This window comes from Bubalus bubalis, chromosome 4 (assembly GCF_019923935.1).
Source record: "Bubalus bubalis isolate 160015118507 breed Murrah chromosome 4, NDDB_SH_1, whole genome shotgun sequence".
Taxonomy (NCBI): Eukaryota; Metazoa; Chordata; class Mammalia; order Artiodactyla; family Bovidae; genus Bubalus; species Bubalus bubalis.
The window spans coordinates 93,452,147-93,466,836 of record NC_059160.1 but is presented as its reverse complement, the minus strand read 5'-3'; the positions used below and the strand labels follow the sequence as shown (position 1 = coordinate 93,466,836).

The window sequence follows — 14,690 nt, the reverse complement described above, 5'->3', positions numbered from 1 at the left end:
AGATAGTATGTACAAAAGCCCCATTTTTTTTTATTTAAATATCCTAAATATATCACGAAGGAACATACACTGCACTTTAATGGTAAAAAGATACAAGTTTATAACATCTTATAAAAACTACCATTTAAAAGTGATCTTGTTCATTTGATATTCCCCTCCCCTAATAGCAAAATAAGTATATTAAAAAAAAAAAAAAAAAGGTGGAGAGGAAGGGTGGGGTGGGAGGGGTTAAGATAAAAGCCCCAGGGCCACACAGAGGCAGAGACCATCTGGGGAGAGGGTTAAAAGTTGTGGTGGGACCCCACACCTCATTTAACCCTCCAATATCAAGCCATGGGGCACAATCAGTAGCTAAGTGATGACAAGAGGTTGTTGGAGGCGGGGTGGACGGAAAAGGCTTGAGGTGCTGGGAAGGGCAGGGCTGGTGGGGCCTGGTCCAGCAGCCCACCCAGGAACTGGCGCTACTCTTCCCCAGGTCCCTGAATCCCATGTCCTGGTCTCAAGAGCTGGCCCCACCGCCGTTCCCATCACTCCAGACACACCTGAGGCATCTTTCCAGTGCTAGACCCCACCCAGCAGAGGGGTGGAATGTTGGGCCCAGGAGCCTTTGCAGCGGTTGGTGATCTCCCTGGGGTGTAAGTGGGACTCTTGGGCGCTAAGTCACTCCTTCTGCCTCTCAGTTCCCCTCTCCTCACAAATCCATGGCCTCATGAACATCAGCACCTGGGCAACTGAGCTAACCACCTGCTCCTGAGTTTCCACTCACCCAGTCCTCGGCAGGGGTGGTTCTGGTATGGCTCTCTGCACATATGCTTAGAAGTTCCCTCTCCCCCACACACCCAAGCAGGAAGCCGAGGCCTGCAGGGGGCCAGGACACATTCAGACCTAAAAACACATTCGCACATGCAGGGGCACACCTCACTAATGTGATTCTCTCCACACACAACCCCAATCCTAAGCTGACTAGCTACAGGTGGCAGGGAGCGAAGTCTTCCACTTGCAAAAGCACCGTCTGGAAGGACAGTTTTCTAAATGTGTTTGAGACAAACCCCAGCCCCCAGCGGAGCTCTCTGAGAGGGGCTGGTTCACATGCAGAAAGAGGCCCTACTTGCAGGGACCAATAAGGGCTGGTTTCAGGACTCGCCGTCTAGTTTCTGGACCATGTCAAACGTGCCAACACAAAACTAGGCGAGAACAGGCTGCAGGCACGTTCCCCAGCGTTTCCCCATAGGATCTCAGATGCTGTCAGGGAAGAGCTCAAGGGTGCCACGCTTCCTTTCTTTTCCCCAAATCTTCACACCTCAGAGGTATGGAGACCCCCCCGCCCCGCCTTGCCCCCCCTCCCATCTCCTTCAGAACAGGTAACAGGAGTGTGCTGCTGCCTACCTTTTCTGAGAAAGGAAATCACTTCCTGCAGACTGCCATCTCAGACCCCCCACTGACAGCCTGGTCAGGTTCACCAAATCTCCATGATTCTTCTGTAATTACTCAGCACACCCCCATAGGTCAGGATAGCCCACAACCTGGGAGTCAACCAAACCCCCAGAACCTCCCATAAGGATCCTTTCCTTAGCAGGAAGAAAGAGGGTTTTTATTTCACTTTAGAAAATTCATATTCACAAGCCCTGGCTTGGGTTAGCAACATCCTAACCAGCAGTCTGTTCAATCAATCTTATAAAAACCCTCCAAAACAAAGCCCTCCAGTCCCCTCAAGCTGAGTTCTTCAGCTCCTCTTGAACCTAAAGGTTCAGGCCTTCAGGTTTTGGGGGAGGGGCAGTCAGGAGAAGCGTTTCATGCTCATCCTCCCAAGCTGGGGCTAGAGAAGGGTTTGGCTCAATAATATGCCATCTCCAAGCATACAAACACGAACACTCACATACCACACACACACTCACTCACACACCCCTGATCGCTTCTGGGGAGGGTGTAGATAAGGTGGTCGTGTCGGGGCAGAGAAGAGCAAAAAATATAGTTAAGAGTAAAACCTACATCAGGTTTCTCCTTCGGTGTTTTCTCCGCAGCACCCTCCCCACCCCCCACAGTTCTTTTTGTGTAGGGACGGCCATCAAGAAGGAAGCCAAGATCTTTTCCTTTGGGACCAAAAGCTAGACCCCTATCTCCTCTACCTGAATACAGTGATAGGACGTGAGCGAGGAGAAGAGCACAACACTGCTCAACAGTCACGTCAGGGGACACCAAATTTCTGTTTCTTCAACAGCTGTCACCGAACTTGGGGCTAGTCTTGGGTGGTTCCTAAGAGGGCACAAGGAGAAAGAACCCACTGTATCATCTGCGACTCCTTGCTCGACACCTCTGTCTGGCTTAGGAGTCAGTCAGTATCAGCGAGGTAGCCAAAAATGATCTCCAAGATCAACTACCCAAGGAGAGAAAGGGAAGGGGCTTCAAGGGCCACTCTCACCCAAGTTTCCTCCAAAAGGCACTTGAGCTGACCCCATTAGGTACCAGTGTGGCACCGGCCACTGCAACAGCCCGGGCCACAGCTCCTGCTCTTCCCTGAAGGAAATGAGAGGTACCTGCCCACTCTTCCTCATCCAGCCCTTGTCTGCTCCCCCCACTGCTCTTCCTCTTGTCCCTACAGTGTATAAGGAGGCCACAGTAAGCACAGCCGCCACCCTGATCCTACTCTCCTTCAAAGAGGAGGTGAGGTACAGGGCTGTGGAACATCAAGGATCAACTGCAACTAAAAACTCAATCTGGGGGAGGGCTGGACCTGCCATAGTCCCTGCTTTGACCAGGACTCTATACCTCCATATTACCTATTTCCACAGTGTGCCTGTTGAAACTGCTTTTGGATAAACAAAAATAAGAACAGAACAAACAAACCCCTCTCCCCAGTCTCCTCCATTTCAGCTGCCAGCGGGAGTCCAGGGTTGTGGGAGCCACGCTTCAGTCTTGGTCCTGCACCTTGAGTCCCCACCTGTGACCTCAGCCGAGGGTCTAGGGACTAGCTTCCCTACCCAGGAATGCTGAAGGAACTTCCCCGAGATACTCAGAGTCTCAGATTATTTACAGAGCTGAAGCTCTGGGGCCTGCCGTCCCCTGATGCACTCTTCTGGTCTCCTGGGTCCACTCCTCCAGGAGGGAGACAGGTACAGACGGGGTGGCGGTGGGACCATCAGACCAGAGGGGGTGCACTCTTCGGTGGATTCTTCTGATTACTCCCACCACCCGGGGCCCCTGCGCCTAGAGAGAAAACTGCCCGTCGGAAGTCTTGGACTGGCACCCTTGGCACATCCGTTTGTGTCTGAGTAATCGATCTGTCCGAGAAAAACACTGAGAAGAAACGGAGGGTTAAGTGCCTGAGAGAAGAAACTTGGTTATCTATTGGCTAGAGCTGTCCTTTCCAAATTGGAGAGGCGCACGTCCCATTCTACATTCCCTTGGCATGTACACAGACAGCATGAGTGCACAGTGGTTAGGAACACACTGCTGAAGTCTCAATCCTGACCTAGCATGCAGTAGCCACGCAACCTTGGGCAAGCTATCTCAGCCCTGAATGTGTACACTCATCTGTAAAATGGGGCTAAAGGTACCTACTCACAGAGCGGCTGCTTCATTTATCATATATTTATTCAGTATCTCAAGGCAGGTACAGTTCCTGGGGCTGAGGACAGAGTGGAGAACCAGCGGGACAAAGTCTCTGCCCCACAGAGCTTTCATTCTAGTGTTCTGCAGATACAACCTGAGAGCGTGGAGCAAAGCTTGAGACCCAGCAAGGCATCCAGAAAGTGCTCCCTGTTATCATTTCTCATCTCTTGTTTGTGTCTCGTTTTGGTCCTGGATTTTACAGTCACAATACATCAGATATTGACCACTCCCTCAGGGCAGGAATTTCTCTCTCTTCCTCCTAAGTGCACCTGTCCTGAAGTTCCATTCAATGTGTCTCTAATCCCTGATCTGCTGTGTCCTTGGGAAACTCAACCTCTCTAAACCTCAATTTCCCCATGGGCAAAATGAAGGCCACACAGCTACCTCACAGAGTTGATGTGAAGGTAACGTCATACATGGTCTCACTGTGCCTGATACAGGCACAGAAAGATATACAGAAAGATATACCTATATAAGGCCAGAAAGATTTACCTCGCCCCGATGTACTAACACCATCATGGCCAGGAATGCGAGGTGGGCCCTTGCCAAGCAGGGAGTGGGGGCAAGCCCTGGCTACTGGGGAAGAAAGTTTGTGTGTGGGTGTGAATGCATGACACGTGAGCTTACCTGGTGACACCGTTCACACTGGTAGGGCTTTTCCCCACTGTGTACACGCTTGTGACGCTCCAGGTGGTACTTCTGGATGAAACGCATATCACATATGTCACACTCAAATGGCTTCTCACCTGGCCCAATCAGAGAGAAGGGAGCATCAGGAGGTATACATGGCAGGGACCTCACTCCAGGTATTTTCCCAGAAATCTTTATCTTTTAGTAATGTGTAAACAGCTAATGGGGAAAGGTCCCCAAAGCGGCTGGTCTCAGCAACACCAGATACATCAATCTCTTCTACCTTATTCACTTACCTTCTTCCCCTACTTCTAATACTTACTCCTTAAAATAAACCCAACAGGAGCTACACACAAATGTAACACAAACTATGGACTATGCTCCCCCTCTGAATGTGAGCAAGAGACTTACCGGTATGAATAAGGATGTGCCTCTTGAGGTGATAACTGCTCCTAAAGGCTCCAAAGCAGTGTTCACAAACAAAATTTTTGGGAATCTTTACTTGAAAAGAACCATTTTGTTCCACTACCACCACCTGGGGGCAAGAGTCAGGCGCGTCATGAGGCTACCCTATCCCTCTGCCCCTTCTTGCCTCCATTCTGCCCTGGTCTTATTTTCAACTGCTGGACAAAGTAACTTCTCTGATGCTGTCATCTCCCACATCCCTCAGAGTTGAGAGACCCTTGGAGGAAGGAGGTAGGGCGAGCAAGCTGTCTGCTTGGTCAAACCTCACACTCTGAACTGACCTTAGAGGGAGACTGCCTGCCCCTCTGCCACAGGACCTCATGCTCCCCCGACCCTCCCCTTACCAAGGATGTTTCACAGAGGGCAGAGATCAACTGTCAAAGTGGTCTCTGGATGGAGCCAGGGTGACTCACTCACCAGCTGTGAGGAGAGCTCAGGGCTGAGCCAGCGAGGGAAGAAAGAAGAGGGCTGCCTTATTCCCAAACTGAATTAGTGTAGGCGTTTCCCCATTACCTGCCTTTTTCTTCTTTTTTTGGCCACTCTGCGTGGCTTGTGGGATCTCAGTTCCCTGACCAGGGGATGAACCCAAGCACTCAACAATGAAAGTGTGGAGTCCTAATCATTGGACTGCCAAGGAATTCCCCATTACCTGCCTTTTTAACAGTCTTTTTTGAATGAGAGGCCTCAGCCAAGCTGTCATCGTCTTTGCGGCTCCGGGATTTATCACTGTCTTTTCGGTGGCCCTTTAAATACAAATCAAATCTAAATGCACAGTCAATCTCAGAACACAAGACAGGAAGCCAAAAAGGTGCTGAGACAACTTGTGAATCACCTGCCCCAGAGGTTTAGAGAAAGTACGCATCCATCTCCTCTCCAAGTACCTTGGTTTTAACAAGCTGTTGTATAGGAAAGACCTTCCTTTCCTGTACCCTCTAAAACACCCATACTCACGGCCCAGCTGTATCCCCTTTCCCACTTCCCTGAACAGAAGCACTGAGGACTCAAAGCTGGGCATCTCCTGGCAGAGAGCTTGGGCCACCCGACCCCCAGGTGCCGCAATGGACTCAAGTGCTGTACCTGACTCGAGCACCTCAGCACATCAGGGCTACCTGCCCGCTCTCCATTCTCGGCCTGCTTGCTGGCAATCTGGCTCAGCATCATCTTCTTGCTGGCTGCAGTGGGGACCAAACTCACACCTGCTAGGCCTTCACAAGCCAGGAGACTTGCCTAAGTTGAAAGGAGATGAGGTGTCAGGTCACCTGGCAGGGCAGGGCAAAAACAGACTGCCAATTTCCAAAGAACTACCTTAAACACCCAGCTACTAACGTGCGGCTTCTCTCCAAGGAGCATCCCTCCTCACCACAAAACCCTGCTTCCTTCGAGAGTCCTCCCTAACTCATCTCACCAGGACTAGTTATTCACTTTGTCAGCTGTCAGCATTCAGACACAGACTAAGTGAATAATCAGATGCTACTGACGCTTTTGTCATTAGCACTGTGCTGGGTAAAGTGTCTGTCTATACATTACTTTGAAGCTACACGAGCCTTAGAAATACCAAGAGTCCGTCCTGTTGACCCACTGACATGGGAGATTTCTAGGGGAACTTCCTTCTTTCTCTTGATGACACTTAGCTACACAGAACCCGCTTCTGACTGGCAGATCTCACTGGTGCCAAATGTATAGTCTATCAAGCTCTACAAACGTGTATCAGTAAAATTAGGTCATTTCTCCCTTTAAATTTAAAATTCTCTAAGTGCTGTCAAATATAAAAATGTTATATTTTATAACAAAGATGACAATTAAACCACTTGGGAAGATTTTGGAGTTGAATATACAATTTCTCTTCCTCCTCCCCATCCTCACCATTCGTGTGTGCATATTCACATTTCTCACGGTCCTTGCTCTACATAGTTTAAAAATTACTTAAGTAAGGGATATTTAGGAAAATTGCTACATTCTTCAACTGACTTTATTTAGCCAGCACTAGACAATATCCTTTTCTTACTGAAGAAACACTTTTAAGAAACAGTTGGTCAGCAAACTTCCATGAGTAATTTAAAAAGAAATTCCTTTCAGGTGATCAGTACATCCCAGGAACCCCCCCCTCATCTTCAAGGACTTCGGAGGGAAAGGTCTGGAGGCAAGACTTAACTCTGCTGTTGGCATTGTACAATCTCAGGCAGATTACTCCACCTCTTTAAGCCTCAGTTTCCTTAAATGCAAAATGTTTACCATGGTATCTACCCTCACAGGGTTGATGAGTTAACATACAAAAGCAGCACCCCAGTACAAAGTTAGCAGTTAGGGAAAAGCAGTCTTCTCAGAGCTAGAGTGAACAGGATGCTGTGAAGTGGGTTGCAAACAAAGGAAGAAGAAACTGCACGGCTCCTCCTCTGCATGGAAAAGAAGGAAGCTATGCATGCAGCTGGAAGAAAGCCAGTGATTTCTTCCTGGTGAGGCTGGTAGGGGAGGGTCCCTGGAAGGAAGCTGGCAAAAGCTCCAGGGATGCTACAGACAGCTTTTCTCCCCAGATAACTACAATAACCTGTTGAGCCATCTTGTATCCCCACAAGGGGGATTTGGAAGGACAAGTGCCTTCCAAATACACTGATCTGACGTCACTCTCCTGCTTAACACTCTTCAGAGAGTCCCCATTCCTTATGGAATACAGTTTAATTCCTCAGCAAGGGATAAAAAGCCCTTCAGTCACACTCAGCTTACTTCTCCAGGAAACAACTCCCTCACCCTAACGTGGCCGTCTATCACTATCTCTTGTCTTTAGCCATCCACCCCGCACCCCAATCCTTTCCTCCGTAACTAACAAACTGCCCACAGTACTCCCTAGCTCACCACATCCTCCCAGGACTCTAAGTCTCTGCCCAGGCAGTTGTCCTTGTCTGAACGCCCTGTTCTACTTGTTTATCTAGCAAAATCCTATGCATCCTTCCAGCTTCAACTTCTTTTTTCATCCAGGCAAAAGGCTCATTCCCTCCTCTACGGTGTACATACCTCTATTACTGCATATTCCTTCAATTAACAGACTCATTGAGTCTGTACTACTAGCCAGCCACCACGCAGTGTTGTGTATATAAAGATAAATAACAGATTGTCTCTTCATCTCCCCCAACCCCAACCCAACTAGCCTGGAAGCCTGCTGGGGCCAGGGTCAATTTTATTCATCTTTGTATCCCCAGCACAATGCCTTGCATGTAACAGGAGCTCAATAAATTCCTGTTGAAAAAAAAAAACAAACGAAGCATTCACCAGACTGTTTACTCCCTCATGCCCCTCAAAAGTTACTGTACCAAGTGTAAACTGAGTACATGTCGCTTTGTAAATGTCCCATCAAGGCCTGTGATGCAGTATAGCCTACCTCCTTCATTTGACTGGAAGCTCCCTGAAGGCAGGGGCTGTGGCCTGTCTCCTTTCCTTCCTCTAGATCTCCCCCTGGTGTTTAAAACAGAGCTTGGCTCACTGGGTTGGTCAATATGTTGACTAAGGCAGCATTCAAGAGTGAAACTGCAAACACGCTTCCCAGTGATCTTGAAGGAGGAGGAGGACTCTAGAGCTTTTTACCTGAGCCATGCTGATTTCTCACTTAATGCAACTCAAAAGTTCGAGTTTCTTGCTCCACCTTTCCTTAAGACACTGTTGTTTGAAGAACTGTCACCAAATCACTGTAACAACTCTTTCGTGTCCCTTCAGTCCTGCTGCCATACTGAAATGCCTTTGTCTTCAAACAGAATGTAGCGTCCTCCAAAGTAAAGATAGATGTTCCAAGAATCCCTGGTCTCTGCTCGGCTCCTGCCTATTGTCTGAAGAAAAAGTCTGCCAGTCTCAGTTTTCCAGCTGAATTCTCTGAATGAAATTCACGATTTGTTTCAGAAACCTGAAACCAGAAAGGGAAATGGAGCTGTTAGGTGCAACATTCTCAGGCCATACAACCTTCAGTGGGCTGAACTATTTTGCCAGGTGCTCTCTGTGCAACTCTAAACGAAAACATCAGAGTTCTCTTTCTAGGTCATAAGAAGAAACTGGTCTCCAGGCCCTCGACAGGAGTAAAAGTAACTTCGGCCTCTAGTGGAGGCACTGCAGCAGGCCAACTGCTAGGATTTGCCAACTTAGGACTGGAAGGAGGAGGCGGAGGCTCTCTAGGGCTTTTGTGTCCAGTGGGCTGGCCCACGAAGCTCGCACTCTGTCAAGGCGACCCAAAGTGGGGTAGAGAAAAGCTCAGGGGTTAACGCTGGGCGCTTGAGCAGCAGGCAGAAACCAGACCAGCAGTACGAGCCCAGGCCGGCCCACACGTGTGCATTCTCCGAGACCGCCCCAAGGTACGTAAACTCGCTGCAGAGGTGGAAGACAAGGAGGCGAAGCCCGACGCTGCGCGTTCCCTCCCATCTTCCCTCCCTCCCGCCCGCCAGCCAGCCAGCCAGCCAGCCGCTGAGCCCGCCGCACGCACCCGGAGAGCCCAGGAGCGCGCAAGGTGCGTGCTCGCGCCCGCGTCCCTTCCGAGCAAGCCCCCTCAGTCCGGCCGGTGACGCGACCGCACGGTGGTGTGCGCGCAGCCCCTACCTCTCCTCGGGAGCGCCCCCCTTCGCCCCGGGCCCCTCCTTCCCTCCCCTCCCCCTTCCCGCGCGGTGCCCCACGGCCTGCGAGCTGCTGGAGCGCTGCCGCCTGCCTCCACAACGCTGCGCTCCCTGGGGCGTGCTCTTACCTGCCAGGCGCGGCCTCCCGCTGTCTCCCCCGCTGCGCGGCGCCTCCTCCAGGCCGCAGCACTCCGTGCCAACCCCGTGGCCGCCGCTGCCCCCGCCGGGACCGAGGCAAGTTTACAAACACCAACCCGGGGCCCCTTTCCCCGGAAGCACTTCCCCTCCCCCTCCGTCCTCTCCTCTGTGCAGCACTATCCACTTCCGGGCGGGGGCAGACAGAAAGGGGGTGAGGCTGAGGGCGCACCGAGGGAGTGCAGCTGGTGAGTGGGCAGTGCCGACGGCGCGCAGAAGGACGGGAAGAGGGCAGACCGGCGCTACGGCGCGTGCGCCGTGTTGCGGACGCGCCCCCGCGGCCATCTTGATTCAGGGCAGGAAAGAAGGCCCTGAAATGTTGGTGTGCCGAGTGTTTGTTGAGGGTTTTGCTAGGTGAGTTGGTTAGGATTCCTTGAAGAAGCGTCATCACTTTCCCTTTCTCGCAGATGTTCTCCCTGTCGCTTATGAGTCTGGAGCCCCAAATAGTGCCAGAATAGTTCGTACCAGGCCTTTCACGTAGCTCTGTCGAGATCATCTTTACCCGAGCTTTCCATCAGGCGCAGATCTGCAGATTCCGAGGGTCGCCCGTCAGCTGGGAGGGAAGTTTTTTGCACTATCTTGCTGAGTACACATGGGAGGGAAGTTTTTTGCACTATCTTGCTGAGTACACATGGGAGGGAAGTTTTTTGCACTATCTTGCTGAGTACACTCAACTCTAGTCTGAGAAAGGATTCCCTGGCATATTAAGCGCACTCCGAAGTCTTTGATTTCCTCATACCACTTCCGCCTTTATTTCTAGACCGTCCAGTATGTAATATTGGCTTCCTCACCTCCGAAAACGCATAGGACTCTCCGGTTGTTGTTCAGTAGCTCAGTCGTGTCCGACTCTTTGGGACCCCATGGACTTAAAGCACGCCAGGCTTCCTGTCCTTCACTGTCTCGCAGAGCTTGCTCAGACTCATGTCTGTTGAGTCCGTGATACCGTCCAACCATCTCATCTTCTGTCGTCCCTTTCTGCCTTCAGTTTTTCCCAGCATCAGGGTCTTTTCTAGAGTCGGCTCTTCGCCTCACATGTACTGGAGCTTCAGCATCAGTCCCTGCAATGAATATTCAGGCTTGATATCCTTTAGAGTTGACTGGTTGGATCCCCTTGCAGTCCAAGGGACTCTCAAGAGTCTTTTCCAACACTACAGTTCAGAAGCATCAATTCTTCAGCGCCCAGCCTTTATGGTTCAGCTCTTACATCCGTACATGACTACTGGAAAAACCATAGCTTTGACTAGACGGATCTTTGTCGGCAAAGTAATGTCTCTGCTTTTTAATACCAGATTGGTTATAGCTTTTCTTCCAGGAAGCAAACGTCTTTTAATTTCATGGCTGCAGTCACCATCTGCAGTGATTTTGGAGCCCAAGAAAATAAAGTCTGTCACTATTTCCATTGTTTCCCCATCTGTTGGCCATGAAGTAATGGGACCGGATGCCATGATCTTAGTTTTTTGAATGTTGAGATTTTGATTTCCTCATAGTGCTTCCGCCTTTATTTCTAGACCATCCAGCATCTAACTTTGGCTTTCTCCCCGAAAAGGCATAGCGCTCTCCTCAGTAGGAAACTGCGGTCTCGTTGGAGATTTGGCAATGCAGGGTGGCCTGTTGGCCCAGCTACATTAGGAAAACTCCAGCCTTTCTTTAAATTTTGTTCCCAACTTTTCCTGCTAAAGATGGGCTTCCCCAGTGACTCAGAGGGTAAAAAAATTCTGCCTGCAATGCAGAAGACCTGGGTTCGGTCCCTGGGTTGGGAAGATCGCCTGAAGAAGGAAATGGGAACCCACTCCATTATTCTTACCTGGATAGTTCCACGGATGGAGGAGCCTGGCGGGCCACAGTCCATGGGATTGCAGAGAGTTGGATGCGACTGCGGGACTAACACTTTGACTTTCTGCTGGAGATGGACTATGCATTAATGCACTTGATGGAAGGAAATGCCCGTTTTATTTAGGTGCTGTCAGGTTGTGAGTGTAGGGGAATTAACGGAGATGCCTAAATAAAAAAAAAAGTCTTTGTTTATGAATGAAGACAATTTCCAGCCACTTTATGTACATAGATTTCGTTTCTGTGAGCACTCCATTTTTTTTTTTTTTTTTTACCAATTGACAGCAAATCTTTTTGGTCTTAAGATCCTCATAGAACAGATAAAATTGAGTGAGATTATCAGAAATAAATCTTTAATTAAGAAAAAAAATAGCTCAGGGACTTCGCTGGTGGTCCACTGATTAAGAATCCCCCTTGTAATGGGGAGGGGTAGGATGGGCGTTCCATGCTTGGTGCAGGAACTAGGACCCCACATGCCGTTGGGCAGTTAAGCCCGTGTGCTGAAACTCCCTAGCGGGCTGCTGCAACTAACACCTGATGCAGCCAATAAATACTTTAAAAAAATAGCTCATGCTTATTTTAATAAATCCACACAGCACAAAAAAATTAAAGGGCAAAAAAAAATTTTGCCATCTCCATGCACCTGAAGATAGTCACTTTTTATCAGTTTGTTGTATATACCACCAGGCTTTTTCCTATGTTCATAAAAACTTTTTTTTTTTCATCCAGACTTTGTTTTTGAGCACCACAGTGGACCAGACGAAAGTGTTTTACACATCTTCTAAGTAGTTTCGCATTTTAAAAATTGTTTCAGTATTCCAGCAATTTGTATTTTAGTTTGTCTAGGCCCATCCTCAATGAACATTCAGGTTAGTTTCAGTTTTTTTGTTTTATAAACCATGCTGTATGAACATCCTTATAGTGATCCTTCTGTTTTTATAGATAGATTTATAGGTAGGAAATGGGCATTTAAAATTTTAATAGGTCCTGTGAAATTGAATTTCAGGGGTTTGTAACAGTTTACACATTCAGAGCCATGTGTAAAAGTCCCCAGTTCCTGCAATCTTGGCAATACTGGATGCTATGAATTTCTTATACAGTTGCCAACTTGATAGGTAAAAAATAGTGATTTTATTAATTTGCATATCATTAATAGTGAAGTTGAGCATCTCTTGTTGCTTTTTAACCATTTTAATTGTTTTTGTAAACTGCCTATTCACATCTCTTGCCTGTTAAGGAAAAAGTAGATTGTTTGTCTACTTTGTATTGATTGGTAGAAATCTCCATGTTACACTAATTTTTCATTTGTCATATGCTTTTAAAAATTTTTTCTCTTATTTTTCATTTATCTTTGAACTTTTTTTTAGAGTGGAAGTTGTGTTTTGTGGGAAAATATTTGAAACATTTCTATGAAAATAGTTACAAGAAAAGAATGTTTACAATCAAAACTAATATTCTATTAGAGCTCCTGGCCACCCAAAAGTCATTATTAGTATTTATTTATTTTTGGCTGCGCTGGGTCTTCGTTTCTGCAGGTGGGCTTTCTTTAGTTGCAGTGCCTGGGTTTCTCATTGCGACGGCTTCTCATTTCAGAGTGTGGACTCGAGGGCGTGTGGGCTTCAGTACGGGCTTCGTTGCCCCACAGCACGTGGAGTCTTCCTGGAGCAGGGATAGGACTCCTGCCCCCTGCATTGGCAGGCGATTCTTAACCGCTGGACCACCAGGAAATTCCAATTTTCATATTTTTATATTCAGTATTTTCACATGATCTATCCATTCACAAAGAGAATCAAATTGACAAAATACTAAAGCCAGTGAGTTCAGCTGCATCGCCAGATGTACAATTAACAAACAACTTATATAAATAAAATATGAGAACAATAATCAACCATAAAAATATCGTAGAAAGATATCATTCACAATAAAAAAGTTTACATTTATAGACATAAATTTAACAGGAAATTGGCAAGTTATGTGTTAAAATCAGATTATTTTAGTGGATGACAAAAAGGGCTTGATTATTATGATTTTTGACTGTGCCTCATGGCTTGTGGGATCTTAGTTACCTGACCCGGGATTGAACCTGGACCAGGGCAGTGAAAGCACTATATCCTAAGCACTCACTAGTCCACCAGGAACTTCCCCAAATGCTTGATTAGGTGGAGTTTTATCATGTCTGTGAATAGGAAGACTTAATATTATAGAGACAAAGTTTTTGCTTTAGATGAAGTTAAATTCTTATTAAAACAGGACTTTGCAGGGAACTTAAAGTGACTTTTAAATTTGCTTGGAAAGGAATAATTGGAAGAGAGCAAAGACCATTTTGGAAAACAGTGAGTAGGTAAAACGATGATGGGGCAGGGGAAGTAAAGCCATGAATCATCTTTAACCACTTTAATGTGTCTTTCTTTAAACAGAATTTTTAAAGTTTTATATAGTTAAATCTGCCTGTGGTTTTGGGGTTTTTGTGAAATGCTACCTCAATATTATAAAAATATTTCCCCGTATTTCCTTCTGGTATTCTTAGAGTTGTATATTTTCTGTTTTACGCCTTTACCTCAGCTGCAGTTTATTTTTGTGTGTGGTGAGAAGTAGTGAGAAATGCCAGACTTTAAAGGGACCGGTGATGTAGCGGGAAAGGTCCTAGCCTAGATGTCACCTTTGTCATCTTGGACAAATTAATTTCACTCTGATGCAAGAGTCCTTGACTTGAAGATTAGAGTCAGGCTAATTTCTAGCGCTCCTGTGAAGCCCATAGGTGAAAAGTCTTTAAGAAGAAAGAAAAAACCCTTTGCATATCTTCTAAAGTATCATTAATAGTGATTTTTGGTTTATACACATCATATGTAAGTGAAGTGAAACATCATTTTTCAGAACCTGCAAACAGTTTATTCAAGTTTGTGCAAGAGACATCTGTGCTGCTGTCTACCTATTACCTCACCGACTCAACACCCACGTTAGTGATGGCTCCAGGTCTTGTGTGTAGTGTTTTCTCCCCTTCTAGATTGTAAATTCCTGGTTGAGGGAGAGAGGTCTAAGTCTTATCCTTAACTAAAGCACCAAATAGAAAGTAGGCATTCAGGAAAAGTATTAATTTTCATCTTTCCCACTACTCCTACTTGGCGGAAGGAAGAGAAGAGTGGGAAAGATGAAGACAAATATTTTCCTGAATGCTTATTTTGTATTTGGTGCTTTATTTAAAGGGCTTCCCAGGTGGCGCAGTGGTAAAGAATTTGCCTGCCAATGCAAGAGATGCAAGAGATACAGGTTTGATCCCTGAGTTGGGAAGATCCCCTGGAGAAGGAAATGGCAACCCCCTCCAATATTCTTGCCTGGAGAACTACCATGGACAGAGGAGCCTGGTGGGCTACAGTC

General features: G+C 47.4%; 2 protein-coding genes across 10 annotated transcripts in view; one reads left to right on the top strand and one right to left on the bottom strand.

The window, feature by feature from the left end:
* Positions 1-10: 10 nt before the first annotated feature.
* Positions 11-9,555, bottom strand: ZNF740 (zinc finger protein 740). Of its 7 annotated transcripts, XM_044941785.2 has the most exons (9): positions 9,419-9,555; positions 8,281-8,593; positions 8,078-8,151; positions 7,848-7,935; positions 5,782-5,931; positions 5,358-5,447; positions 4,651-4,774; positions 4,237-4,355; positions 11-3,294 (listed from the first exon to the last, which is right to left on the bottom strand). In XM_044941785.2, the coding sequence occupies exons 5-9, from the start codon at positions 5,863-5,865 to the stop codon at positions 3,205-3,207; spliced, it is 507 nt and encodes a 168-aa protein (XP_044797720.1). In that variant the 5' UTR covers positions 5,866-5,931; positions 7,848-7,935; positions 8,078-8,151; positions 8,281-8,593; positions 9,419-9,555; the 3' UTR covers positions 11-3,204. The 7 variants fall into 7 exon arrangements, with proteins under 7 accessions (XP_044797720.1, XP_006046684.1, XP_025140035.1 ...); XM_006046622.4 differs by lacking the exon at positions 7,848-7,935; XM_025284250.3 differs by lacking the exon at positions 8,078-8,151.
* Positions 9,123-14,690, top strand: part of CSAD (cysteine sulfinic acid decarboxylase) — a 27,255-nt gene continuing 21,687 nt past the window's right edge. The window contains exons 1-2 of one of the 3 annotated variants that reach the window (XM_044941781.1): positions 9,158-9,187; positions 9,426-9,524. The gene's annotated coding sequence lies outside the window, so the exon portion shown is untranslated. Of the gene's footprint in view, positions 9,188-9,425; positions 9,525-9,600; positions 9,840-14,690 lie in introns of those variants that run through there. The other 2 variants (XM_006046629.3, XM_006046627.3) reach the window with 2 other exon arrangements.